General features: G+C 37.2%; 1 protein-coding gene across 3 annotated transcripts; it reads right to left on the reverse strand.

Annotated features, from left to right (window-relative positions):
* Positions 1–27,314, reverse strand: LOC104889789 (uncharacterized). 3 transcript variants are annotated; one of them, XM_048640084.2, is made up of 31 exons: positions 26,972–27,314; positions 26,752–26,874; positions 26,243–26,400; positions 25,888–25,932; positions 25,284–25,362; positions 25,114–25,187; positions 22,209–22,315; positions 18,723–18,905; positions 17,923–18,123; positions 17,628–17,844; positions 17,452–17,523; positions 17,020–17,366; positions 15,703–15,895; positions 15,341–15,587; positions 14,910–15,246; positions 14,467–14,644; positions 14,212–14,352; positions 13,883–14,144; positions 13,341–13,790; positions 12,634–13,097; positions 11,060–11,196; positions 10,800–10,981; positions 10,278–10,646; positions 10,027–10,152; positions 6,119–6,184; positions 4,223–6,036; positions 3,853–4,132; positions 2,535–2,768; positions 1,572–2,081; positions 1,319–1,451; positions 1–670 (listed from the first exon to the last, which is right to left on the reverse strand). In XM_048640084.2, the coding sequence occupies exons 1-31, from the start codon at positions 27,044–27,046 to the stop codon at positions 414–416; spliced, it is 8,061 nt and encodes a 2,686-aa protein (XP_048496041.1). In that variant the 5' UTR covers positions 27,047–27,314; the 3' UTR covers positions 1–413. The 3 variants fall into 3 exon arrangements, with proteins under 3 accessions (XP_048496041.1, XP_010673398.2, XP_048496043.1); XM_010675096.4 differs by having other exon boundaries at positions 15,341–15,593; positions 26,972–27,313; XM_048640086.2 differs by lacking the exons at positions 17,628–17,844; positions 17,923–18,123; positions 18,723–18,905; ... (5 more) ...; positions 26,752–26,874; positions 26,972–27,314 and having other exon boundaries at positions 15,341–15,593; positions 17,020–17,215; positions 17,298–17,366; positions 17,452–17,468.
* Between the last annotated feature and the right edge of the window lie 62 nt (positions 27,315–27,376).

Here is a 27,376-nt window from a genome sequence, read left to right on the forward strand (position 1 = left end):
TTCTTAAGCTACCAAGCTTCCATAAAGATTTAGGAAAACATACACAAGTGTTCAAGTGTATATCTTCAATCTTTAATCAATGACAATTAGATACATGCAAATAAATTTTCTAACAAAATTTGCTTCTCCCATATTTAAGGTACATCGATCTATATACAAGCAGCCGCCCTCCCTATAAACAATCAATGAATTATCCCCCTCCCTACTTGAGGTTTATATCCGATCACCCTAAACTTGTCATCGATCCCTCTCTATAGCTCTCGTTACATTAATACTTCCTCCGTTTCTTTTTACGTGACACCTTTCTCACAAAAAACTCTCACAAAAATGGAGAACTGTGTCGCCTATAAGGAACAGAGGAAAATTAATAGCCAAACTAGGAAAGATGAGCCAACTGCAACCTTTGTTGGGTTCTAACGCATCCATCTACTCATCTTCATTGCCATCATTTTCCTTTTCTTATGGGCTTGATGCTTGGCGGAAACTCTCATTTTTCTCTTGGCATTTCTGACAGGATTAACGACAGCCATGACCTTCTCCTCTCGCTTCCTCTTGAATCGTTTTTCACCAAGATCATGTCTCATCTGGTTGTATGCTTGTACAAAGTTCTGGATACCAAGTTTGTCCTGTAACTTTTGACGAACTTTTTCTGCACGTTGCTTCACATCATCTGTAAAGTATAGATGAGATGAAAAATGGGTCTTCCAGATTTAACAAAGATAGGCAAAAAATAACTCATCTAAAGCATACAATATAAAATCGGAAGAGGAGAAAAAAAACAAAAAGTTGTTGCGACTTGTGATAAAAGTGAGACAAACAGAAGAGAGTGATTATTGACAAAAAAAACAGTAAGAAAGAGCAGGCACAACGATAACCATTCAAAGGCACAACTTATTTGGGAACATTGGACATAGAAGGCATAATTTTGGGACGGAAAGAATAGCTATTCCTTCTAGAACTGATCTAGAAAATAGATGAAGTAATTGACCCGGATGACGCAGTAATTTATCCCTGAGGAAAAGGCAATACTAATCTAAAGAACTCCTTCCCTCCCCTCTGTATCTCTCTACTCTGCTGAAATTTACCTAACAGGCAAGGCTTATAAAGAACCAATCCTTTTTCCAACACAAAAAAGGTTTTAAAAGAATCTAATCCTTACTCAAAATTGGCTGGCCCAATATGGAAAAAGACACTACACATTAATCACCAAAATGTACTTCAATGAACTTATAGTTCAGTGCAACACCTAACAAAAACAATAAGCACAGCATGAAATGTGGAGGGACATTTGGAAGGGGTAACAATGACTAAAAATTACCTGAGACTACTTTTCCAGCAAAGCCCTCACAGAGTTTGTAAATTGGAAACAGCAGCAGATAGGCGTACTGCTGGCAGTCTTCCTGGCTGGTCTGATCAGCAATCAGTTTAATACTGCCAAGAATCATCTTTGTCTGAAATCAAAGATAATATAAATAGCAATAAGAGGTTGCAGGACTAGATGGTATGTGATGTCTACAAGCAAAGAGCAACTGTTTCAGTATTCATGCTATATAATCTAAGTGCTCACTGACCTGAGCATCCTCAGTTTGGAGAGCAGCTCTTCCCATTGTGTTAAGTAAACCAGACACAAGTAAGTAGCTAATATCATTATTTTTCTGACCAAGATTTTCATCATCAAATCCACAAGTGAACAATGCAGTAATACTCTTTCCGCTTTTAGGATCAAGCAGCTGACAAGCTTTAAGAAAACATCCTTGCTCACGTGGATCAAGGGAGGGCCAAAATGTACCAGGATCATTGAATTCCGTTTGACGCAATAAAGACTGAATCCCACATATTGCAAATGCAATATTGCACTTAACAAGTCTTCTTACACCTTTATCAGGGAGTTGAATCTTCAATTGACAGCATAGAGAGGAAGCTATCAAGAACATCCTACTTGTGCTTGTGAGGCAAGTTGTTCCTATTTTCTTTCCTTGCTTTACCATCTGCTCAAAGTATAATGCCACAAGACGGTTGGATATGTTACAAATCCATGGGTGCGGATGCACAAGGAACTCAGAGACCGCTAGCCATATATCCTGCAAACAGAAAGTGGGTCAACAAACACTTGACATTGCTGGCCATGAATTATTATCCCTGTTAATGGAAACAAGTGCACCTAGTTTGATCTTTTAGGGTCAAAAAAATAAACAAAAGAAACTGAACCCCGTTATAGGATAAAATTAATGAACCATTTAAAGGGCATCCAGCAGCAGGAACATGTGGTTCCAAGAAATGATGGCACTACCACGATTATATGATATGTTATAGCTTTTACTGAACTGCCAACCTTTTACGAATTTGGCGCTTAGTAACATGCACGGGTCACTTGTATTCTATCTAGAGTATTTTTTTCATATTCCTTTATTGACAGTTGTAATCAAGCAATATCAATATTGTATTTGATCAACCACATACAACTATACAAGTCTCTTGTCTAAAGTTGTTTTTGCAAAGACAGGCAGAGTTTGGACCAAGGATAACCAACTTACTTCAATATCCCTCGCAAAGAACAAATCTGGAATCTGTGTAAGAATTTTTTCCAACAAAACAAACGAGTAATAAGCATCCTTCCAAAAGGGAATTGTTTCATGATCCGGTAAATTTAGCTGGTCAACATTTAACACATCATTGGTAGACTGCACAATCATCTTCATTCTAGGCAGTACATCATTAATGTGCTTGAGAAATCCTCTCTTCATCACTTCAACAACAAATCCAAGGACCTGGAGAAATATACATTGAAAGTAAGAACATCCTCTTTATTGACTCTGAAATCTAAAACAAGTCACCAGGCAAAATTATCCTACAAAGTCGCGAAAAAATGGGCATATGGTTGTCTAGTATGCTAAGGTATAACTTCATTCTCAAGCAAGGGTTAAGACCGGTGGACAGAAAAGAACCATTATATCACATACAGCTTCGACCTGGAAATCATGTCTCCAAGGCCAGGCACAGAGTTCATTCACTACCTACCACATCTAATTTGTACGCAACAAACAATTATCAATTCAGGACTAATATTTTGCAAGGTATCTTTACTAAATAACTCCAATGACAAGTTCCACCACCAACTGTATTAACAGAAACTTATTAGAGCATCTCCATATCCAATGGTAAGCAACATTCTCATCTACCTTGACATGCCACATCAGATTTACAATACACTTTCAAGCTATACATTTCCCCAATGGCTAGCCACAAGTCCACAACCCATATTGCTTGAATCGGTCCCACATACTATCTAAATTATTGAATTAAAAAATGGAGGTCGAAAAAGAAATAAAAAAAGCTGTTGTGGCTAATAACTGAAATTCAAGCAATTGAATCTCAGGCAAAGCAATTACTCAATGTTGGTTGTCACGCACTACATATTGGAGGAATGGCTTTTCTTCAGCAAATTTCACCAAGCACCTAGCTTGTTTGGGCTAGTTTTGCTTTGCCCAACTAAATTCCCATTTCTCCTCCAATGGTCAAGCAATTAGCTTGAAAATGTTTAATATTGCAAGCAAGCCCCTACTGGCAACCATAGGAGTTGCTATGAAGCCTATCAAAATCAGAACTTACAAACTCCTGTGGCCACAAGAAAAAAATATTTTGAAGTGTAAAAACAAAAGCAACTATTAAAAGTAGCCAAAAGGGAACGAGCCCAATATTTTCTCCAAGATATCCAACCCAAGCTACAGAGCCAGCCTCAAAATACTTAACGAAGGCACTGAACATGACGTGTATTAAAGAGATTAAATGCATCTCAGTATCACACCAACTACAAAAACCAGTATACTACTTCTACCATCACATAAGCATTACCTGTGCTGCTGGGCTACGTAACTGTTGTTTCTCCCCTAAGTACCAAGCAAGACAGATATTCAAAATCGGTTCAAGTGGTCGTGAGCTTATGCGGCCGATAAGATGTTTTATAACAATGCCTATCAAGGAGCGAACTTGATTATCTGCGTCATTGGCCAAAGCATGCACCAAATGGAGGAAGAATGTCTTTGACTGTTCAAATATTATGCTCTCTGGAAACCTCTTGATGATTGTCTTAAGCATTTCCAGCACAGCTACCCTCCCAGTGGCATGCTCATACCTGGCAAAGAAATTCCATCAGGTAAAGTAGCCTAAGGGAAGAATATATTTTCCTCTTCGAATACCTCCTAAGTAAAGATCGTTATCTTACCTCAGATGAGCAACAAGGAAATCAAGATGCTGCTGCCTGCGTTTCTGAGACAGTTGATAATTGAGCAAGAATTGCAGCAGTATCTGACTGCATCTTTTGCGCATGGCTTCCTCTTGACTAGTTACCATCAATTCTGCAACTTGAGTTACCACATCATATATTTCATGGACAACAAGCTTTCGACGTACAATTGCTTTTAAAAGTGTCAAGGCAAGAAAGGAGGGGTTTCTCTCAAGATCAACAAAGAGAGGAAACTGGATTAAAACATGCAATTGATCAGTGGAAAGGGTAATTTTGCTGCTTTGGAGCAGGGCGGTCAATAATTTCAGACAGGACTCCATTACAGGAGTATTTACATTAGATGAACTTTGTGCAATGTCCAATAATGTCACTTTTATCTTGTCAGCTTGAGATTCAAGAGACGGAGAAGGCAGTCTTATCATTGGATATAAACACTTGAGCGCAGCAGAGATTATCTCTTCAAACTTAGACCTCAGGCAAATAGTCAGTGGTTTTATGAAGGGATCCAACATTGAGAGCAGTTGGTCATTGCTCTTGTCAAACTTCAAATTTTTCATACGATTATGAAACAGTCGAAGAGCAAAGACTGCAATAAGATATGAGCACTGTGGTTCAGTCCCAACAAAACATCTCATAGCTGTTTTAGTTCCTGCGTCATAAGGTTTTTCTATCACTGACCCCTCCACCAATAAAGTCTCACTTTCACGATTCTCATCAGACAGCCAATCATCAATGAGGCTATATATGAAGATAAAAAGATCAGTCTGATCAACAGATGAGTTTTTCTCAATACCATCAGCAATGTGAGTTAGCATAGTCTCCAGTTTTAATTTTACTTTTGGTGTCAAATGCTTCTTCATATGAGCTGTTACTGGAGAGAGCAGCTTTAACCCATGGGTTTTGAAAGTCACATTTTCAGCAATCAACTTAAGTGAATCGAAAGACATCTGCTTTCTAGTCTCTTTCATTTTGAAAGCAACCTTTTCCACCTCTTTTTGCTCGGATACCTCTCCAAAAATGTCATTATCAGCAACACTAAGCAGTTCACCCAAACAGTAATCTAGCCTGCCAACCATAGAGTCTGTAAGGCCTTTTGACAAGATAAAGTTGACAGTATATCCAAGAACATGAAGCTCAAATCCTCTTTTCAATGTGGCCCTCAAGACCTTGACAACAAATTGTAGGTACTCAAATCCAAGTTCCTTCAAACATGCAACCAACGCACATCTTGCTTCATCACGAATGCTTTGCAGACGATTTTTCAAGAAGTTTGATATTCGATGAATAATACTGGAAAGATGGGTATCCAGGGTGTTCCCAGGAAGTAATTTAAGAACTTTTAATATGGCAACGCTGATAATAACATTAACTTTTTCTGGATCAGATAACAGCAGTTTTTGTAACTTTGGCAGTACCATACTAGTAAGACAGGCCTGTATTACAGAAAATGCGGGAGAACTGACATTGGATAGCATGACTGAAATAGGTTTGAGGTCATTCTCTGTCGCATCATTGGCAAGAAGTCCTAAGTCTTGGGATGAAACATTCTTAGAAAAATGGAACTGATCAAGAATAGAACAAACAAGACGTAACAAGATCTTTTCCCTATCATGCCTCTTTTCCATATCCCTGAAACACCTCATTAGCATATTATAGTATGATTTCCATCCTAGCTGACCAGAAATAGATGCAAGAGCATCCAGGTAGGCAGTTTTTAGATGTTCTCCCTTCCCCATTTGCAAGTCATACAACATACTGAAGAAGAGGGGGATGAACACTTTTTTCAACATGAACTGTAAAGCAGAAAAACACAAATGAATATCTAGTTAACTGAAATTAGTATAACAACAAAAGAGTGAAACACATGTAGCTAACCTCAGAAAGCTTCCCAGTAGCTGCAATATTTCTAAAGCGTGATAATGCCCTGGCTCTCCTATGTTTCTACAAGGACAGAAATAGATCAGTAAAGCAGTAGTACACAAGCAATGTTTTTCTATCTAAAAACATAAATAGTTAGATATGCAATATGGAAACTATAAACTATGATGAGGAATTAGAATAGTGAATGGACCCTTTCTTTTTCCATATGAAGAAAATATAACCAATGAGGAAATTAACGGCACACAGGGATCAGGATTCTCTAAATACTATGTACCAATGAATTAATTACTGAAAATATCAGGCAACCAAATCGAGGTCAATACCAGCAAAAACATCTCTGAACAAGGGTCTATACCCATGCCATATGTGCCCGAAGAAGAAGAGTAGGGCAAAGGAGGCAATGGTAGTCCAGGCATAAAGCAACAGAAAATCTTCAAACCACAAGGGCTCAAAATATTCGAAATAACTTACATAACCCTGCTAACTTTTCCATCCTTACATTACATATATGCGAATCAATCAAATTTTACAGGAATTTTCCTTTCCTTATTCCTTAAAAACCTAATGTCTGACATGTACATATATCGATTGGGTGCGCCAGCAGGTGCACTAAAACAACACATTTGCAAATAATCTGTACAAAACATAGGCTGCTATCTTAAAGCGTAACAAATAATGGCCTTCTCCTTACGTCACTACAAAAGTACAAAAGGAAAGCACAGGACACCGCTTCCAGTCTTCCAGATCCTCATTATGATCAAACATTGAGCACTCCAGACAGTCCATTCGTGTAATACTTAAATCATCTTCAGGACCTTGAATCTTTTATGTGAGAAAAGGCTGGCTTACAATAGATTATTTCCTGGATCTCTAATGCTTGGGTCGTTATTTACAAAATTTATAGCGCTTGGTTGACTTTATGGGTTGAAACTTGATAATCTTACTTGGTGCAGCTCTTGATTCTCCAAAAAGCATGCAGCAATTTCGATAAAAATTATAGGGGCTTATGATGATCATGATATTGATTTGCATATGTTATTTGATCATCCAAGGGGCGACGTGAATAAAGAGTAAGATGGTAAAGTCTTATTTGCCAACGAGAATAAAAAATGGCTCATAAAGTCTAAATGACAGATATACAAAAGAATGATCCACAAAGGAAAATAAAACCCAGCAGAAGCATTCTGTGAATACAAAACAGAGATAAAATTCAGGATAATCGTTGATCAAGAGAGAGAGAGAGAGAGAGAGAGAGAGAGAGAGAGAAAGAGACTACAAACACAGAAAACATAGTAAAGACAAAGTGTCTTGGAAGGAATTATACAGGGTTCTTTCTTTTTTTTTTTTTTTGAATTGAAAGAAGCAGGTCAATTCTCCGAAATTTCATCATATTGTAAAGTAAATATAAAATATTTGTCCAAATAAAAAAAAATGAGGGAGATGATGCAGGGTCATCTGTGTGCTTGGCTAGTTAAACACGGGCTAGTTCATAGATCGTTGGACTTTGATTACCAAGGAATAGAGACTTCATAAATAAAGCAGTATGAATGCATTTCCATTGCTGTTATTTTATATGTATATGGTTACAAATATTTATGTTCTCAATGTGCTTATGATGTAGCGCCAGGTGGGCTCTTTGCTAGTGTGTATAATCTTATGAGAATAGAGTGCGGTGTGGATCAACCGCAAGAGGTATGCATAGAAGTATTGTTCCAAGGAGTAATCCTAGAATTCCGTCCGTTTTCTGGGTTTGGAAAAGCGCCAATTTTCAAGAAACGGAATCTTACGATGTATTGGGAATCTCTATAATAATCATCCACCCCATTGAGTTGACTAGCTCTGACGTCAAACTCTTTAAAGAGGCCCAGTCGGTTCTAGCCGTTTTCGCTCGGACTCTATGGGGAAAAGGAACAAAAAACAGCCACTCCGTTACGTAACCGTCATTATGCAACATATTCCGAACTTTCCATTCCGTCAAAGGTCATTGCTTAACGCTCGATAAAAAGCACGTCCTTCTCGCCCTGTTGTCTGCTACATAACAGTGGTTAGCTGCCTCGAAATGTTCTTTATTCGCTACGTCCGTTCCTCGTCAAAGGAAACATAATAAGAGAAGAGAAACTATTTCCATTGAACATGCTCTAATAGTCCCTTAACAACACCAATGCCCCAATAACTTTATAGAAGCTCTTGCTCATGAGCACATTACATTAATTTATGTGTGAGTAGATTTAGGCATTTAGCCTATGTTACTTGGGACACTTCATTTCACCTAGATCTTCGACACTTGGACATGGGTAGGACACTCGGACACTTCATTTTGGGCTATAATTATGAAAAAAATACACAAAATCTAGTAGACGGACACTTGGAGACGTACCCATATTGAACACAAGTACCCAAATCTGAGTAACAGAAAATAGAGACTATTTTTGGTTGATTCTTTAATCTTAAGAATGACTGATATTAGAATTAAGATGCAAATAAAAGCCAATCTTCATCCCGAAAGACAATAGAAACCAATGTACCAAATCAAGAACAATTCAAGTCCGAAAATTTATTATGTATACCTTTAGACACATAGTTGTGTCTTCAGTACCCTTGTAAGTTTAGTATAATTCACAAGAATCCTTCAGACTTAACTTCATATATGAGGCAGCAACGTGTCATGATATGGCACAAAATGCAAATATTTGTTGACAATTTCTGATTATCTTTTGCTGATATGCCAAAAGTTAACTAATCTGTCTTTCTCACCCTCTCTACTTCCATCCACAACCAACCTATGTCCCTCTCTCTTCTTCCGACCTCCCAACCCCCGCTCAATTTATCACAGTTCCATCAAATGCACACATATTACAATCCAGAATGATGTGTTCAAGACTTCATTTTTCTCATTCCTTCATATCCAATCCGTGCATTAAAAGAAACATATGAGCAAGGTAGAGCAGTTGGATTTTCAATTTTGAGTTAGTGTATGGAAGTGTTGACCACAAGTCACAGTGAGTTGTGTACTCAAATAGGATTTATCGATTATGGGGGTTAAAAATTGAATTTCATGAAATGCATATTGACTTTTACTTTGGCAGGAAGGAACATATAATAGTAGAGTGCAGTTACATGAAGTGGAGACACCCATCTGCAAGAGGAGGCAATAAACCCTCACCTAATGACACTGTTGACTGTACATAGAGGGAAGTGAGACATGAAGTGATAACGCCCTAAAGCTATGAAAAGATCGCTAGCGATCTTGTCTCCAAATCAAGGAATGACAAAGTTTTGCTCCAAGTGGTGTACTTGGCTACAACTTACAGCAAGAAGCACAAGCTACCCTCACAAAGCTCCTCGTTTCCATTCAACTTTACACAAATTACCACAAAAAGCTCAAAGGCCTCAAACGCGAAAAACTGCCAAGTCCTTAAGGGAGTAGCAAGAAACCCATATTAAAGAAAATACTAAGCACTGAAACAGCCAGCAACAAAGATTCTCAAAAGTGTTGGGTATTCCAAGATAGGTTGGGAAAAAGCACGGAAAGGATCATAGTCTACAAGAATAACCCAATAGATAGGGTGAAACTCATGGTATAATGGTAGAAACTAGAAAGGTTGTTCCTTTGCATTTAAAATTTTCGAGGTTAAAGGAGAAAATTGTAGAAACGATTTCAACTAGCCATATCTTGAATCAGATGAAGTTGCAAAATACGAGAGCTTAGCCACACGAGAGATTCAAATAGAGATAATCCAGTAACACTCCTTTGAGAAGAGAGCACTTCAATATTTAAGATTCTTCAATAGAGACATTACCAAAAGCAGGTGGAGAACTTTATTTTCAAAAAAATTGACAAAAATGTGAACAAACCCGGATCAGGCCAAGAGGGAACCCCACCAGCTCGGGGTGATTAATACCTGTAAGTGAACAATGTTGTTAAAGAAGTCTACTTCAGCATCTTCACTGCAGAGGACCTTCAGAGTTCCAAGATTTTGGATTCCTGAAAGCTTCAGGACCATCTCATGCAGCAAGTCAATCCATTCCTACAATCATACCCATCAATCAATGTACCCATGACTGCTTGAGATGTGAATGGAGAAACCAGTATATGAATAATCACAAGGACATCAATAGTGACAATAATTTTGAAGGATCTCTAGTTGTCTACCTTCCGCATTGTTGTTCCTTTGGTCATTGCATCTCCCATGTGCTTCAGAAGGAATTTATTTACAATACTCTGGATGTGCACATCAGTCCAATAACCGTCATCACCTTCCTGCTTCATCAAGCCTTCCCCAATTATGAGAGCAGAGAATTCAACAAAAGTAAGCAGCGACTTATATGCACTCTGCCTTAGAATTAATTCTTCAGATTTGATGTCATAAATACAATGGGATAGTATCACTAATGCTTGATCCTCTCTAACACCAACGAAGAAGTCTGCAGTAATTCTGTCATAAGCATTGATGATAATATCAAAATCAGGTTCACCCATTTCCATCGCAGATGTTGAATTTAATTCACATACGAGTTTTGCCTACAAAATACAAGACGGTTGACAAGGATAAGATATATAGCCAAAAAGAGAAGATACAAAATCCTAGCTACCATACAATGGAAAAATAAATCGGGACCGAAGTCAATACTCAGTTATAGTAGTTAAGTAGCTAAGTTTTGGAAGGAGCTTTACCATAGAGCGTATAGATGAATCTTTCTCAGCGAGAGCGTCAAGTAGATCACAGATTGACAAGCGCACGTCCCTTTGAGCGGAAATGAGAATAGGAGTTATAGCCTTCAAGATTTTAGTGTTAGTTTCACTCTGTAAGGCTGGAACTATATCTCTGAGGATCTGCAAAGCTCCCATACATACATCTACCACAAAAGAAAAACAAATGGTTATAAAAACTATACAAACACAATCTTCACGACAACAATGAAATAGGGTCTAACCAGAATTCTTGATTCCATCTGATGCAAGCAAAAGCAAGATATCCACAAACTTTCGTGCTGTCGCTTGATCCTTTACGAACTTTGCTAAGAATTTCAAAACTCTCAACACCGTTTCCCCAGGATGTTTCAGCAACTTTCTGTGAGAAAGATGGGTGGCATACATCAAACAGGAGCAATAAATAAAGACTTAAGATAGAACACTTCTTCACACAAACCACCAATAGAACTGTAGAACATAAAGATAAAATTCATTCAAAAATAGTTACTAGCCAATGTTATATACAATTAGCAAACAATATGGCATCAATTGAGAACAAATAAATGCCTTAGAGAATTGGATTCTACAAAATTTCATGGGGACACCGGGTGGTGAACAAGCACCTAAAAGAGAATAGTGGCATAATAAGCAAGAACCTTGACCAACCTGAGTCTCTAGCTAAATCCAGTAAGCACTTGCAATATAAAAATTACAAATATTAACCTGAAAAAAATGAATTTTGAGCAAATTTATTCTTTCCCGAAATCCTATTGCTATTGGAACTAGCTTAGCTTTTCTTGGACTAAGAAATCATCGGTACAACTGGATTTGGCAATGAATCACTAAATCACATATAACTAGCTATTGCTTTTTTGAGATATAGTCATCTATATTGCACACAAGATGGAAACGGAAAGAGCATCTTAAAATCCCCCAACTAATCAGGTCAAACCTAGGTTAACCAAACTGTTCATACAGTCAAATACTCGTGCCGGATCCTCGACAATTGGACATGGATATGAATACTTCAACCATTCATTTTAGGTCAAAGTCATGGAAAATTTCGTGAAATAGACGAGTTCGGCACTTAAACATGGACCCATGCCCAAAATAGGTACCCGAGTCCGAGTAACATAAGGTCAACCTAAACCTGTCAGGTCATAGAAGCGCATTGTTCAGCCTGTTCCGAAAGTTACACCCATAAGATAGCCCAAACCTGAAAATAACTAGTGTAAATTAAACCCGACCCGGCAGACCCAATGGGTAGGTCTTACTAAGAACAATGTTTTCTCCATTCCTCATAAATGGTTCTCAGAAGATGCTCACAAATACAAGACAAGGAAGGGCAACAATTAGCTTGTTTCCTCAATAATAGACAAAAGAAGCATCTAACAATATTAATCCTTAGTTATGAGGATCATTGTCAACAACATAATCCAAACTTTGTTTAATACATACGTCTATTAGGTTTCAGCCTCTCCAAGAAAAGATACTTTTTTCCTTACAAAGGACAACCCCCCCCCCCACCCCCCGAGCATCAGGAGTGAGAGGGAAATAGGCAAGATTATGGCACGTAATTCTGCCCTAAATAACCTTGCCGCACATCTAAGAATAACGTAATGCAGATGAATACACAATGAAGGAAGCTACAAGAAAGAAAGAAGAATTCATTCCTCCGATGGTTGAAGAACTATGATGTGCTCAATCAAACTAGGCAGAAGTATACAAGCAGCAAATAAGAGCACTGATAACAAAACCTTTGCTTTTATTAGATAAAAACATAGAATATTACCAGCCATAAGGAACAAAATAATACCTTTTTTTCTCCGTGAAATTGTAAAGAAGAGTATGCAGGCTGTCAACAAGACCCTCGAGGTTTAAAAGTATAACTTCTTCTATAGCATATCTATCAATCCCAAGTTCAACTTCAAGGGTTAGAAGGTTCTCGATAAACTTGAGAACGCTGTAAATTATAGCTTCAGAAGCTGTTGGAACAGATAAAATCGAAAAGATATCTGGTATCAGGTTCTTTTCTCTGCATAAAAGAGACACAAGAATCGGACTCTGACTCATTGCAATAAAGCAAAAGAACAGGGAACTTGGCTTCTCGCTACTTGAACCCTCCTGTTTGAATCCATGTACTAAAGGCTTCACTGCCTCAAAGAATATCTCCCAAAATGTAGAGCCCAAATCATAACCCTCATACTTATTAAGAACAAACGAAATGATCTTCAAGCATAACGATCTCATTTCTTTGAACTGCTTGACATCCAAGCTGGTCTGTACATATAACATAGCACAGATCAGTATTCTGCATATATAAAATTGATAATAAATACAGGGTCAAATACAACAATAACACCATTTTCAACAAAAACATGGGCAGATCTCAGTTCACCCTCCGCAAGCCAAAAAACACGCGACACTCTCAAATATGTCAATTTAACTTAACCTACTAATGCATATAAATAACATAACAATAACAATATAGATCATTATCCCCGTAATTTAAGTTACCCATACATGGTTCACAGCTTCATTTCCATCTTCTGGCAAGGTAACATCAGAAGAATTGTCGAGTTGAGCAGCCTGCTTATTACTTCTACTGGGAATACTTGAAGCACAGCTTTTGAGTACCCGGACAACACAGCCCAACAGAAGGTCAAGAAATGGACTAACACGTGAAGCATCAAATATTCTCAAAATTTCCTCGACCACATGTAGAAACCCATATCTCTTCTTCCAGGGAATAGCCAAGATCCTCACCGTGGTGAAAAGATCTAATAAACTTGACAATTCAAACTCATCCATATTGTTTTTCTTAGAAATCCCGGTACAACTTTCCATTCCGTGATTACTAGGTTCACTTATCTGCAAAGACTTCATCAATAATTGAAAGAAAAGAGGAAGCTCCGAAACATTAAGTTCAGCAATGAACCCAAGCACTGCCTTTCGGTTGCTCACACTTGCATGCTGTAAGAGAGGACAGAATTAATATGTTGGATAACTAGAACTAAAACTGCAATCAAGCAGAAAGACATCAACCAGAAAGTTAGTGAGACTACCTTCCTTGATGCTAGTGTTTTAAGGCTTCTGACTTTTGGCAAAAGCAATCGAATAACAAGAGGAACAATTTGGGCTCTATGCTCTTCTTCAACTAAATTAGAATCCTCGGACAAACTCCAGGTAGCAAGCTCTTCTCTCAAATATTTTGAATTGACAAGATTCTTCAAATGTTTCTCATAAGGAAGCAAAAATTCATCCTTCCAGTTCAAAAGACAATCCAGAACCTTTATTTGTATATCAGCATCATTGTTGTCCAACAGCCTGGAAACCTCACGTTCATCAGTCCAGTGACAACAATCAACAAACTAACTAATCAGACTTTACATACCTATTGATCAAAACTTCTTTCAATAGTTGACTTTTGTAAAAGGATCTGGAATTCTTCATCAATTTTAATAGATTAAGCCACTCCATGAGTACAAGTTTCCAATCCTTCACTCCACAAACCTGTGAATCAAAAGACTCCAAACTACAACAAAACCACAAGTGGCAGAACATTAGAAAGATTATACAAGCCATATGTTGACATGGCACACCCAACCTTAGAACAATTAAATTATTCAGCAGGGCTGAAGTCAGTTACCAAGGGCTTTCTTCACTGTAACCCATAAATCTCAAAAATAATGGAACAATTTGCCGAGAATGAGCCTCGATAAATGTTGGAATCTTCTCTAAAGCCTGGAGTAGCAGAGACAATATTGATGAGCGGGAACTGTCACAGTATGCTGTGCCACAAAACGAGCGAAACCGTTCCACCAAATCTGGGACAGTAGATCAAGCAAGCAATTAGAATATCATGAAAAGAGAAACCCATAGTCAGTTCACCTCACCTTTTCTCTTGGACAAAAAATGTCAGATCACAACAGAACAAGTTCAATTTTACTCAAACAACACATCAGAGACAATTAACAGATACAACCTTCTGCCCAGTAACACAGATAACACGACAAATAATAATGGGATTAAGTTTCAATAAAAGAGAATTTTGACGGCATACGCAAAGCTGAAGGATGATCCAGCACATACCAGTTGTCTCACTAAATGATTCCACATTTGAGTTGTCTAACCCATGAGCTTTCAAGAAGCTGGTCTGGCAACGCTCAAAAATTTCGATAAACCTATCCCATAGGAGCCCAGGATATGTGATGATCATAGCAGAAAGGCACTCTACAGTTGAATTTGATAAATCCATAAATTGGTTGTATAAGAGCCCAATACTGCCATATAATGCAGGCAATACATAGACTTCAGGTGTCCCTGGAGCAGCAAGACATGTCCGTATTCTAGATACTAGCAAAGTCAGCTTTCTACTAGTGGCGATTGAGATAGGTGTTTGCTCAATTGAGAGAAGCAGTTTAAACACCTAAATATCACAAAAAACAACAAATATTCAATAGTAAACTTTTTAAATAATATATATAAAAGCCACAAAGAGAAAGGACAATAAAAATATGTACATCGCCACATTGTGTGCCAGCATGATTTACATCAGAAACCTCCATATCCATCTGTCGGTCAGCAACCTGCTTTGATCTCAATGATTCGTGATTCAGAAGTTCATAATGACACAATACTCGGAGGGTTGACACACGAAGTTCCTTATTGGGATCGTACAAATTCTCTGAATATGCATTCATAGCATCCAACAGTTCTGCTGCTTTAAGCTTTGGATGTGTTATCTCAACATTGTTGTTACTTTGCAGGCTGGACCTGACATTTGTGCAAGCATTATGAGACAGTAATCAAGTATATGTAAAATTGCTGCAAAGAATCGGGATTGCATGGTTGTTAATATGAGTAAAACGACCACTTTACTTACCCATAACTTAAATCCAAATAATCTGCCACGGCTGACAGAACTTTCCAAGATGACTTGCAACTTTTTCCAAAATGCAAAATCCTGCTGATATCTTCAATTTCAAATCTTTCAGTTCTTCCTGCATTCCGATAACTGTGTAAAGCAGCACCAACAAGGCCCTGCCAAATTGGTTTGGGAACTCCACCAATAACATCTGGAACAACATTCACAAGTGAGAAATAATAAATAAACATAATGAACTGTAATACGTCAAAAGTTAAAATTCGAACGATCTCCTTCAGTCCTTAAGACAAAGAACCAAAAGGCAATAAACAGCACTCACCCAAAAAATCTGCAGCCTTTTAGTTTAAAACAAAGAGACAAAGTCAAAGGAAAGAATTTAGCAAAAAGCAGCAAATATGAAGTGCAACACAAAAAGCCATCATTTCCAAAAGTCATCCAGAGAATGAGATTACTAACTAATATTTCCTCCATTTCCTGACAAGCGACAAACTTCGACTTACGCACTATTCATGCACCTTCCTTTGACCTTTTTTCTATTGATATATAAAAGCAAAAAAGACAATATAAAATGTTCTTGGATTTGTTTCTATAAATATCAAATTTTATAATTTTTACAAATACGTTTTAAAGAGATCAATGGTCAAAGTTGTATGTTGCCAAGCAATTAAAAAAAACAAGCCACTACTCAAACAGTCTTCTTCCAAATGATATGCAAATTCCTGAAAAAATATTAAACCTTAACATAAGAAGCACATGGTTTTTTAGTCCAACTATAGTAGCTTCATGCAGGACAATGACCTTATTGCTCAACTGATACAGCCAATGCAGATCTAAATAAGCGCCATGGCCCATGGCCCATGACTAATACAAGGACGATAATTGGCATTGTCAAGCACAGCCATGATGCAGCCTTTTGTTGCTTCCAGAATCAAGACCCCAACAACAACATCCACACATAATTCTCTGCCGTAACCAAGGTAAAGCTACTAAAGAAATTAAAAGACATTGATTTTTCCCATACTTTTACTTAGTTAAAAGCCTAAAACCTACGTAGTTGTCAGTTCACTCAGTTGTCACATTCATTTTTGAAACCGAGTCACCAAACATGGTGTAGGTGAATCATTAATAAGGCCTCTTGAGGCGCAGCCTCACAATGAAGGTGGTCTCTTCCATGTTACTTTCAGGATGAGAATAAACAGATAGGTTATGAATCCACATTGTGGCTGCCTGTTGATAGTATTGAGACAAAATATTACTTTTACCAAGTCCATAAATAGTTTAACTCTAGGGAACTATTGAGTTAAGATGTTATACCTGCTTCAGTTGTCAATAGTTGATTGATTACATCCACCAAGTCCATCAAAAACCCATCCCCCTCAGCAGATAAGAAATAAGGGAAGCAACAGATGGTTCCCCAAAGTAAAGCCAAATTGCCCTCATCTACTTGATTAATGGTCATATCCCCATCTCTCATACTCTTTAACACTCCAAACCAGTTGCAGACTGCTTCCTGAAAGAAACAACGAGCCTTTAAAACCAGCTCTTCCGGCATTCCTTCTACTACACTAAAACCTCCTGTTTTAACTTGAAACCTTTCACAAAATTCCAGCATCAGAAGTAGAGCTTCTCCCTTTGATAAATTCAGCACATTCAGCCAACCACTATCAAAATGACAAAATGGACATGATAAGTAATTTTTATCAAAAATGATCAAAATAGACAATATCTCCATGCGTCCATTTCTACCTCAGAATATTACTTCGGAATGCAAGTATAGCATAGTCCTTCAAGACCAACTCTTTCAAAAATGTAAGCAAACTGAAACACGGAATCAAACATGTCAACTAGATATAAGTTACATCCAGAGAAAAGCCTAAGATTCAACCAAAGAAATGCGACCAATTATTTTGAACGTAGGATACCTTAAGCTCCTTAATTGAAAGACAGGAGCCCACTGCGAGGCAATTCTAGGGATAACAGTCATATTGTCGGTACTGAATATTCCATCGAGAACGCACAGCATGAGCTGAAGGATCTTATCAACAGCTTCAGATACCAACCCCTCTGCTCCACCACTAACATCGGGCAATATAAATTCTCCTATGAGCAACTCGACTAATTCCAGTATTGGCTGGTAATCTGCAAATATTTCAAGATACCAGTCCCACTCAGAATGAGTCATCTAACTTCACAGCCTAGAAAAGTATACCAACTTACCACTAACTTTTCGACCACGATCAACAGAAATAGTTGATATGAGCACCGATAGAAGACGAGATAAATGTTGTGAATATTCGCCAGATACACAATCATTTATTTCCTCATACAAGCAGTCCCACATCAGCACCAGCTCATTGGGATTTAACTCCATACATCTTTCCAGAGCAATTATCACAACTTCAGTAACAGTCTCAGTTCCTGCAGACATAGAATGGTGAAAAGAATATAGTGTAAAACCTTCTTCTAGGGTCCTGTTATTTACCGCCCATGCCCATATTTTATATGTATTTCGTAATTATTTTTTTACTTCTTTTACCTCAAATATATATAAAACTTCAGAATTTTTAGCATGAACCAAGCAATTTTTCATTTCCACCATGGTGAAACCGACCGTTTTTTCCGGAGGGAGGGAGCAGATGGGAGAGGGAGGAGGGGACAAAGGGATGAGAGAGAGGGAGGAGGTGGGTGAGGTGGGGGAAGAGAGGGAGGAGGGGATGGGAAAGGAGCGGAGTGGGTGTGAGGGCGATGGGAGGAGGGGCAGTGAGTCTGGGAGGGGCGAGGGAAGGATAAGGCTGGGGTTGTTGGGGGGGTTTGGGGTGTTGGTGGCAGTGGTGGATGGGGGGTGATGGTTATAAAGGAAGATAAGTAGAGGAGGAAGAAAGAAAAAAAATACAAAATAAATATGGATGGTGTACAGTAAATAAGCATGGAGGTTATTTTATGGAGGCGGAAGCCTCATAAGATAGTAGGAGAGTGCAAAATTAACAGAAAAATGAAAGGCACGCAAACGCACCTACCTTGGTTAAATCTGTCACCTATACTTAAGTTGCGGTCATTTATTAATAAGCGCAGCACTCGACCTGCTCGTGAATGAAACTTGGACGATGTTCCTCTCATAATATGCCACAGCAAAGCACTAACTCCAAAGTTTTTAGTCTGGGATGGTTTTCTTGCAGCTTCACATAGAATCTTCCGAACACCTGCTGATGGTAATCATTAATCAAAACATGAAAGAAAAAACAAAAAGGCTCTGGCTTGTTTATGAATTTGAATTTAACCAATTGACGATTAGACATTCGCACCAAGCTAAAACCAAAATAAATAGTGATGATAACCGTTTCAGGCTCAAATATTGTCAAGACTTCGTGAAGAACACAAAAAAGACGAAGCATCTGACGTAGCCAACAAAAAAAAACGTAGCCGCAAGAAAAAGCACCATCTTAAAATTTCTCCTATATACTCCGATCATTTAAGATGTAGGAACATAGATATCTTAATTTATAACTACAAACCAAACACACAGAAAACAGATATACAAGCAGGATGTCAGAGAGTGATATGATTTGTTAGCTGAAACGGACTTCAAAAGACCCCCGGTGTTTTAGAGTCAAATGGACCTAAACTAAAGAAATTGATCCAACCGCTAATAAACCTTGAACGAATAAGCAACTCAGGTCTCAGCTGCTCTCATAATCTCTTAATTCCAATCACATTCACATAATCAAAAACCTAAAGCCCTTTATACAGGCAATATAAATTCTAAACCAATCTACAAATAATCACAAATAGTATAGGAATAAACTCCTTGTTAAACTTAGTATGCATTTCTTTTGCAGGGAGAAAGCAGTTGGTAAATGCTACGTGTATACTGGTCACAAATTTTTTTGCTTCCCAAAGATGTGATCAAGCAAATTAACTCCTCTTATAAAGCTTTTCTATGGACTGGTCAAGAGAGCCATTTTTCGCTTCTTGTAATCCAAATCCTTTGTTGAAGATAATTACTAGATAAAAGTGGCAGTGAAATATAGCAAGGAACTTTAACTTCATTTTCGGGAAGAGTAACAAAATTATTATCATTATATTGATGGATAAGAACTGCAAATGCACAATCTAGCAAGGAATAAAACCATTTTGAATGTTATTCCAATTCAGCGCCTATTGATGTCAAAGGAGTTAGAGGTTGCATCGTAAAACTCCAACATCTTTGACAAAAAAAGGTGTCAAAATTGAAGGTTTCGGCAACAATAAAGCATGTCACATGATGAAAAAAGTCAAAATCTGAATCATATAGAGAATGCAAGAGTCGTAAAGCGGCTAAGAACATTCACATTTATGCCAAAGACATCAGTCACTAATTAAAACATGCAATAATAAAAATTCAATATTACATCATCATCATGACCAATTAATAACCAAAAAACAAGGTATAACAATAAAATTCCATATATCTAACAATAAATCAAAACTATGATTTAAAGTATCTCAAATCCTCCATACAAATTACGACCACAAAAGCAAATAGTTCATTCCAACAAAGGAGATATATTGTTAGTTGGAAAGAGTTTGTTGTTTTGGTGGCCTTAATGGAGAACTGTATGGAGGATTTCAGGTACTTCAATTTATAGTTTTGATTTATTGTTAGAAATATGGAATTTTATTATTAGACCTTATTTTTTTGTTATGAATTTTTATTATTGCATGTTTTAATTAGTGACTGATGTCTTTGGCATAAAGGTGAATGTTGTTGGCCGCCTTACAACTCATGCCGAAACCAGACAAACTTTATATGATTCAAATTTCGACTTTTCTTATCATGTGATAGATTTGGGCGGTCTGTTTGACGCTTTATTGTTGCCCACGGCTTCAATTTTGACGTGTTTTTTGTCAAAGGTGTTGGAGTTTTACGATGGAGCATTTGACATCAATAGACACGACTTCGAATAACACTTCAAGATATGTTATTCCTTACTAGATTGCGCATTGATGGCAAACCAGTTCTTATCCACCAATATAATGATCATAATTTTGTTACGAAAATGAAGTGGAAGTTGCTCCCTATGTTTCGATGCCACTTTATCGAGTATTATCTGCAACAAGGATTTGGACTACAAGAAGCGGGAAATGGCTCTCTTAATGCTCATTGTATGGTGTTTGATCATGTCGCCCGATGATGGCATGAAGATGTATCCACTCTTCTTCGAAGTCTTAAGTGATACAACTTCCTCGACATATGCTTAAGGAGCCGCCATACTAGCTTTCCTCCAGCATCACCTAGGAAGAAAACTAAATTGGACGGCAATGTAAAGATGTTAGTGGTAAGCAAATTTTTTTGTCTATTTGTTTTATCAAATTTTCAATTTTCTTAATGTAAGTGTATGACTCTAACTATGATTGTGTGTGCAATGCTTCTTCTTGGTTGAACGAGGAGGATTTTCCTTTGAAATGGATCATAGAAAAGGTGGCTCAAAAATCTAATAACCACAAGACAATATGTGTTGGCTATGCACAAGTTCTATATGGTCTTCAAGATGAAGTAATCAAAACACACTCCGAAGGTGGCTCAAAAATCTAATAACCACAAGACAATATGTGTTGGCTATGCACAAGTTCTATATGGTCTTCAAGATAAAGTAATTAAAACACACTCCCTACTAACCCCGTGGCCCGTGCACCCCCCTCCCCCTCCTTCCCGTAAATCTCTTGTTACCCTCCTTCAAGATGAGGTAATTAAAACATACTCCAAGCTTGCTTCCCTAAAATAGCATTGTTCCAAATAGCCTCAATCTAAACCCAAATCCTCCATGAATTTTTTGCTTGCAAACCTCATCCCAAACTGACATACCCAGGCTTAGCACTATAACATTGAACCGTCCATATGAAAGCTCTAGAGATGGAGATAATTTGCTTGATCCCAGCTTCGGAAAGCAGAAAAACTTGTGACCAGTATCATCAGCAGTACTGCATTTACCAACTGCCTTCTCCCTCCAAAAAGAAAATGTGCCTCAAACTCCACATTCTAATCCTCCCGAGCATTTTCTTAGTAAGCTTATCACATAGAGCACCATATCTTGCCCAAGGCACCACAGTATGCACATTAGAGCACCAAATTATGCCCCCCAAAAAACAACACTTCCTACTATAGACACCCAAATGCTGCTAGAAGTCTGATACATTATATATCTCCTGTGACGCCCAACATACAAGGTCCACAAGGAAGCGAAGGACCCACTTCATCCTACATTGGATTCAACATGTCCAAAACAAGGGCATTATCGCTCTCATAACTCCCTCACAAAATTCCTTAATGCATGTCAAACAGTCCATAGTCTTGGCTGACTATCATTCGAAAAAACAAAAAAATATGACCCCACGTTCCGACAAGAAATGTTAGGTTTGTGTATCTGTATGCAAGAAGATTAACACTGGCACATTGCAACTAGCCAAAAAGAAGCTTAAATACGGAGGCAGTTGAACTTGGAAATTATATGATCATCACACAATACCTTTTACAAGCTGTTGAGTAGGTGCATTTCTCATCAAAAATGACAGTGCTTCAGCCATAAACTCCTGGACAAAATCTTTGGGATAAAATCTTAGCTTGATTGTTACCCTACATAAGCAAAAGTTCCAAAGCAACAAGATCAAAAGTAAATCAAAAGTATTTGAACCAATTAATAATGACCATAGCGTAGTTTGTATACCAACAATAACATATAGCAAGAGGGTGACCATTTTAAGGAAGCAGCAATGAAACATCAATATACAAATCATATGGATATATGGTTTGCACGTTAATCTTTTCTTCAAAGATATACCTGTACTTCTTCATTTCTACACTCGATTAAACTAATCCATTCTAATTACTCAAAATAAAAATGTTCCTTCTTCTCCCTTAAAGTACAACCATCTTGACCTTTCCAAGCAACATAAGGTTAAATGCCATTGCGAAAATCCACATGAATCTATGACATTATATTACCCTAAAGTTGATATCGAAGATAACGAAATCATAGATAGCAATATAATAGAAGTAATTCCTCTCTAAGCTTTTACAAACAACTCATGAAGGTTCGGACTTCCAATTTTGAGACTTTTGTAGAGTCATGTTCTATTCTCTGGGCATCACTTGGCTATTCCTGCTTTTGTAGATCAAGTGTTTCCCAACAGCTTGAATGCTTAGAGCCATATTGTACTTAGCCCTCCTTTTGCACATGAGTGACACCCCCTTGGTGTCTTTCTAATCTATTCTTCACTATTTACCGAAAATAAGAGAGAAAAGTAATTCCGCTCTCTATAATCCTTGTATATGTATATGTTCAAAGATTCAAGAGAGGATAACCTAATATGAGAAGTTGAAAACAATAAGCTAATACCTAGAAAGATTAAAAAAATCTTCAACCTATCATATACGATAAAATAACCAAAATTAATTTAAGAAAGGAGAAGCAAACATAAAATAACAAGAGACAAGCAAATATACAGGGGGAAAGGTCCTTAAGAGATTCCAAGGTCAACGCATTAATCATCATGACCCAAGCTTTCATCTCCAATGGTCGACCATTTACATCTTATGATTCCATAAATGCTACTTCGACACCTTTATTTACATCAAGAGTCAAGTGTCATGTCGTATCGACAAAAACACTTGGATACTTCATTTCAAACTCAAAACTTTACTCTTTTTCTACAAGATAGTCGAGTCGGACACGTAAACATTTTTATCCAAGTACACATTTAATCCATGTCTGAGCAACATAAATCTTACTGCATTCCCTTTAATATTATATGCACTGCGGAACCAACTTCTTCATATCATCCTTAACATCCTCCATTGAGGTCATCCTTGGCTTCCCTTAACTTCTTCTAATATTTTTATAATTTTAATCTGCCATAATACTCTTGTTGTGCATCATCCGCCTCACATTTCCAAACAGACAACCATTTCTCTTATCTTATCCACAATATCTATAACAAATTAACAAAAACCTTCTTACAAATATCTTTATTTCGAGTTTTATCCCTTCACATATTCCCACACATCCATCTCAACATCTCTATTATATATGGGAATTCCTGACCTTTTGGTGTCCACCCTCTTTATCCAAAATACCCCTAATAACCAAACAAAATTACTAATTGCATTCTCTCTTTTTTTTAAAAAAAAAGGGAAAAAAGGATCCCTACAACTGCAAGACAGTTACATCTTACATCTGCACCAGTAAAAACATAAAATAGAACAATATTACTTAGATAACAATTAAATTAAAAACTTCCACAAAATCACTTACACACGATGTCACGCACGCGTCGCATGCAACAGATACTAGCACATATAACTCTTACCCCAATCATCCTACATCCTAATATCATCCATCCTAAATGCAATACAGAAATTCTCCTTATGTCTATGGAGGGCACACATCTTCCACTCCTTACAGCACTGTAATAGAGAACAAAGTAACTAGAAAAACTATGAGAGTCGTCTCAAAATCACCCAAAATGTAAGTTGTTCTGAAATGCATTCATACAAAAAGCTTATATAGATGTTATGGGTGAAATTATCTTTTTGTGATTCCATTCCCACTTTAGATTAGGATCTAACAATTACCCCAGAATCTATGAAAGAGCCGAATAATACCAAAGTTGCGTACTTGCGCGTTTGTTTTAACCTCTAGCAAAACAATCACTTCAGTTTCAGCGACTCATTGGTTGTCTAGGGTCATTCTTAAACCAAAACAGGAGCAAATACGAATTATGAGAACTGCTAGTTGCAAAATGAAAATACTCCTAAACGTTTAAAGATTAAGAACAAGAAAAATATACTATAACTTGCCAAACAGCTCCTCTCACACTAAAAGAACAAAGTAATATCTGCTTAAGATAATAATAATTCCCAATGTAACACGGATAACTATCCCCTAATCACTTTGCATACGTAGAGGCACCAGTAATAGAAGTGGTTATTTTGATAGACATATCACAACTAGCAGGTGAGTGCATATTGTACACAAGTTAATACTTAGCAGAATGTCAAATACCACCTCCGTTCCACAATTAATGCACCATTTCTCATTTCGGCACTATTTATCAACCAACTTTGACAATCTTTCTCAACATTGTGAAAGAAAAAATATAGTCAAGTAGGATCTTCTTGAGTTCGTCTCAATGCATAGATACGAAATATCAACTTTTTTAAATTTTTTATTTATACGCAATTAGAAATATTAATGTTCAAATAAGTGTCTTAAAATACGTCAAAAAGCAAATGATGCATGTATTGTGAACAGAGGTAGTATAAACTAAAGGACCATCAGGGTAAAATGTCATAATGTTAAAAACAAATTCAACTTACTTGAGAACGTGAACAACATCAAAAATGTCATAATGTTTAAAACAAATTCCACTTACTTGAGAACATGAACAACATCTCGTGTGAGATACTTCTGTAGATACATCATTATATATGACCACGAAGTGAATATCTGCAGCAACGTTATCAACTCTTTCAGAATTATTCACAAAGTCTAATAAGTCCAATAGACCGAAAACACATAACTTCCTATAAGATATAAGCAGACCTGCTCAATAATTTCCGGTTGCTTGTCAGCACCATCTCTCAGAAGAGCCAGGTAAGAGTCAACGATCTTTGGAAGAAAGCTGCCATATTTTACATGAAAGAAGTTGGTTAAATGCCTTTAACAGTATCACAATCTTTGGAAGAAAGCTGCTCTATTTCACATGAAAGAAGCTGTCATAATCTTGGTGGTACCCTAATATCTCAAGATGATAGTATTTTGGTGAAAGGAGCAATTGAAACATATGTATGGTTAGAACAAGAAGGAATTGATATTTTCTTGTTGACATGAGTTGATTAGCTTCATTTGGTGGTACTTTAATCTCTCAAAATGATAGTATTTTGGTGAAAGAAGCAATTGGTACATATGTGGTAAGACCGAGACGGATTTGCTACTTTCTTGTTGACTTCAGTTGGTTAGCTTCATTTGGTGGTACTTCAAATGAAGAATCCAACTAAAACAGCAAGAACATAGCAATAGAAATATACAAATTAAAAAATAGGAGAGCACAAGCCCTGAATATACAGAAAATCAATACAATACTGCAAGAAAAAGGTGCAAGGAAATTTACATCAAAAAATTTAATGCTGACAATAACAAAACTTACGGTAAAAAATCTTCAAGTAGATCTCTTGATAACTCTGCAATCAACCTGTAGAAGTAAATGGAGAATTCATCCTCAATTCCCAAGTTGTAAGTTAAGAGATGAACATAGTAACTAAAAGACTCTAAAACATTCAAAGATTGAAACTTTAAGAAAATACAAAATAAGAAAAAGATAATAAGTTACAAAGTTCCACGATGTGTCAATGAACTTTTCAAATTTAATTGACCTACAAGTAATGAAGCACTTATTCTCAATAAAAAATAATGCCACATTGTTGTAAGGCTCCCTCACTCGGTGGAAAGCTGTAGAGAAATCAAATTCTTTTAACTCTCGAAAACCAGTAGAAAAGGCAAACCTGAGAATAGCCTCTAGAGAAAGCCGCGATTTCAACTGTAACCTAGAGAGCAGTCCTGAGACTATAATATCCTTGTGTAATAGAATCAAAGGCAAAGTCTGTACAAATGGCATAATTTCTTCATAGAATGAAATAAAATCCTCAGCTGTATTTAACTCCTGAATCAAAACCCCAGACAGCAAAAATCAATGAAAGAAGTAAACAATAACAATATCATCTTCATTAACATGAATTGCAGTAACAGTCTATTTCGTATTTTTTGATGATATTATTAGGATAGCCAGGGATTTAGTCTCTTTTACTATGTTACATGTTACGCGAGCAGGCAATGCTGTAGCCCACTTGTTAGCTCATTGGGATTGTTTATGTAATTCCGAAATTGTATGGTTTGACTCTTTTCCCCAAAGTATCACTACTTTGGCGGAGCTTGATTTAATCTAATATCTCAGTTTCCTTTCAAAAAACGAAGTACACTACTAATTAGAAAATTAGACAGATGAAATGCATACCCTCCATTGTATCAAACAATCCAAGAAAAAAGAGGACCCAGAAGAGGGCTCAGCCTTGACAGTATCGAGATTTCGAAAGACATCGATTTCAAGCTCATCAATTCTTTGTGCAAATGATTTGAACTGCACATAATTAATTCCAACAATCAAATATTCCAATCAAACAAAAAGAAAAACATTGAAACAATAAAATAAAACTTATAGTGAAACAAAGCAATACCACAAAGCGGCGGTTGCGGTGTCCAGGAGTAGTGTTGAGGTACTTCACCGCTTGAGCTTCCTTCGATGTCGCCATTGATGATTGTTGTGAAAGAAGTACAGACTGATAATTAAGAGTGTTTATATATAAGGTTTTAAGTGACAAAGAGAGTGGTGAAGTTAGAGGAGAGAGAGAATATGTGAGTGATTATAGGTAAAGTATGTTATGTACTTTGCCGGAACAACTACATAGAACGCTGAAGGAGGAGGAGGCAGTGGAGACTAGAGAGGAGGGAAAAGAGAGGTTTGTGGGGGAGAGGAATAGAGTTGAGGAGGGTTTGAGAGGGTTTTTGTTTTCCCAAAATAAACCGACTATTGGGGTTGGTTTTTTATTTTTACCCTTTTTTTACCAGGTATTCCTCTGGTG

Source organism: Beta vulgaris, chromosome 3, assembly GCF_026745355.1.
Source record: "Beta vulgaris subsp. vulgaris cultivar EL10 chromosome 3, EL10.2, whole genome shotgun sequence".
Classification (NCBI taxonomy): domain Eukaryota; kingdom Viridiplantae; phylum Streptophyta; class Magnoliopsida; order Caryophyllales; family Amaranthaceae; genus Beta; species Beta vulgaris.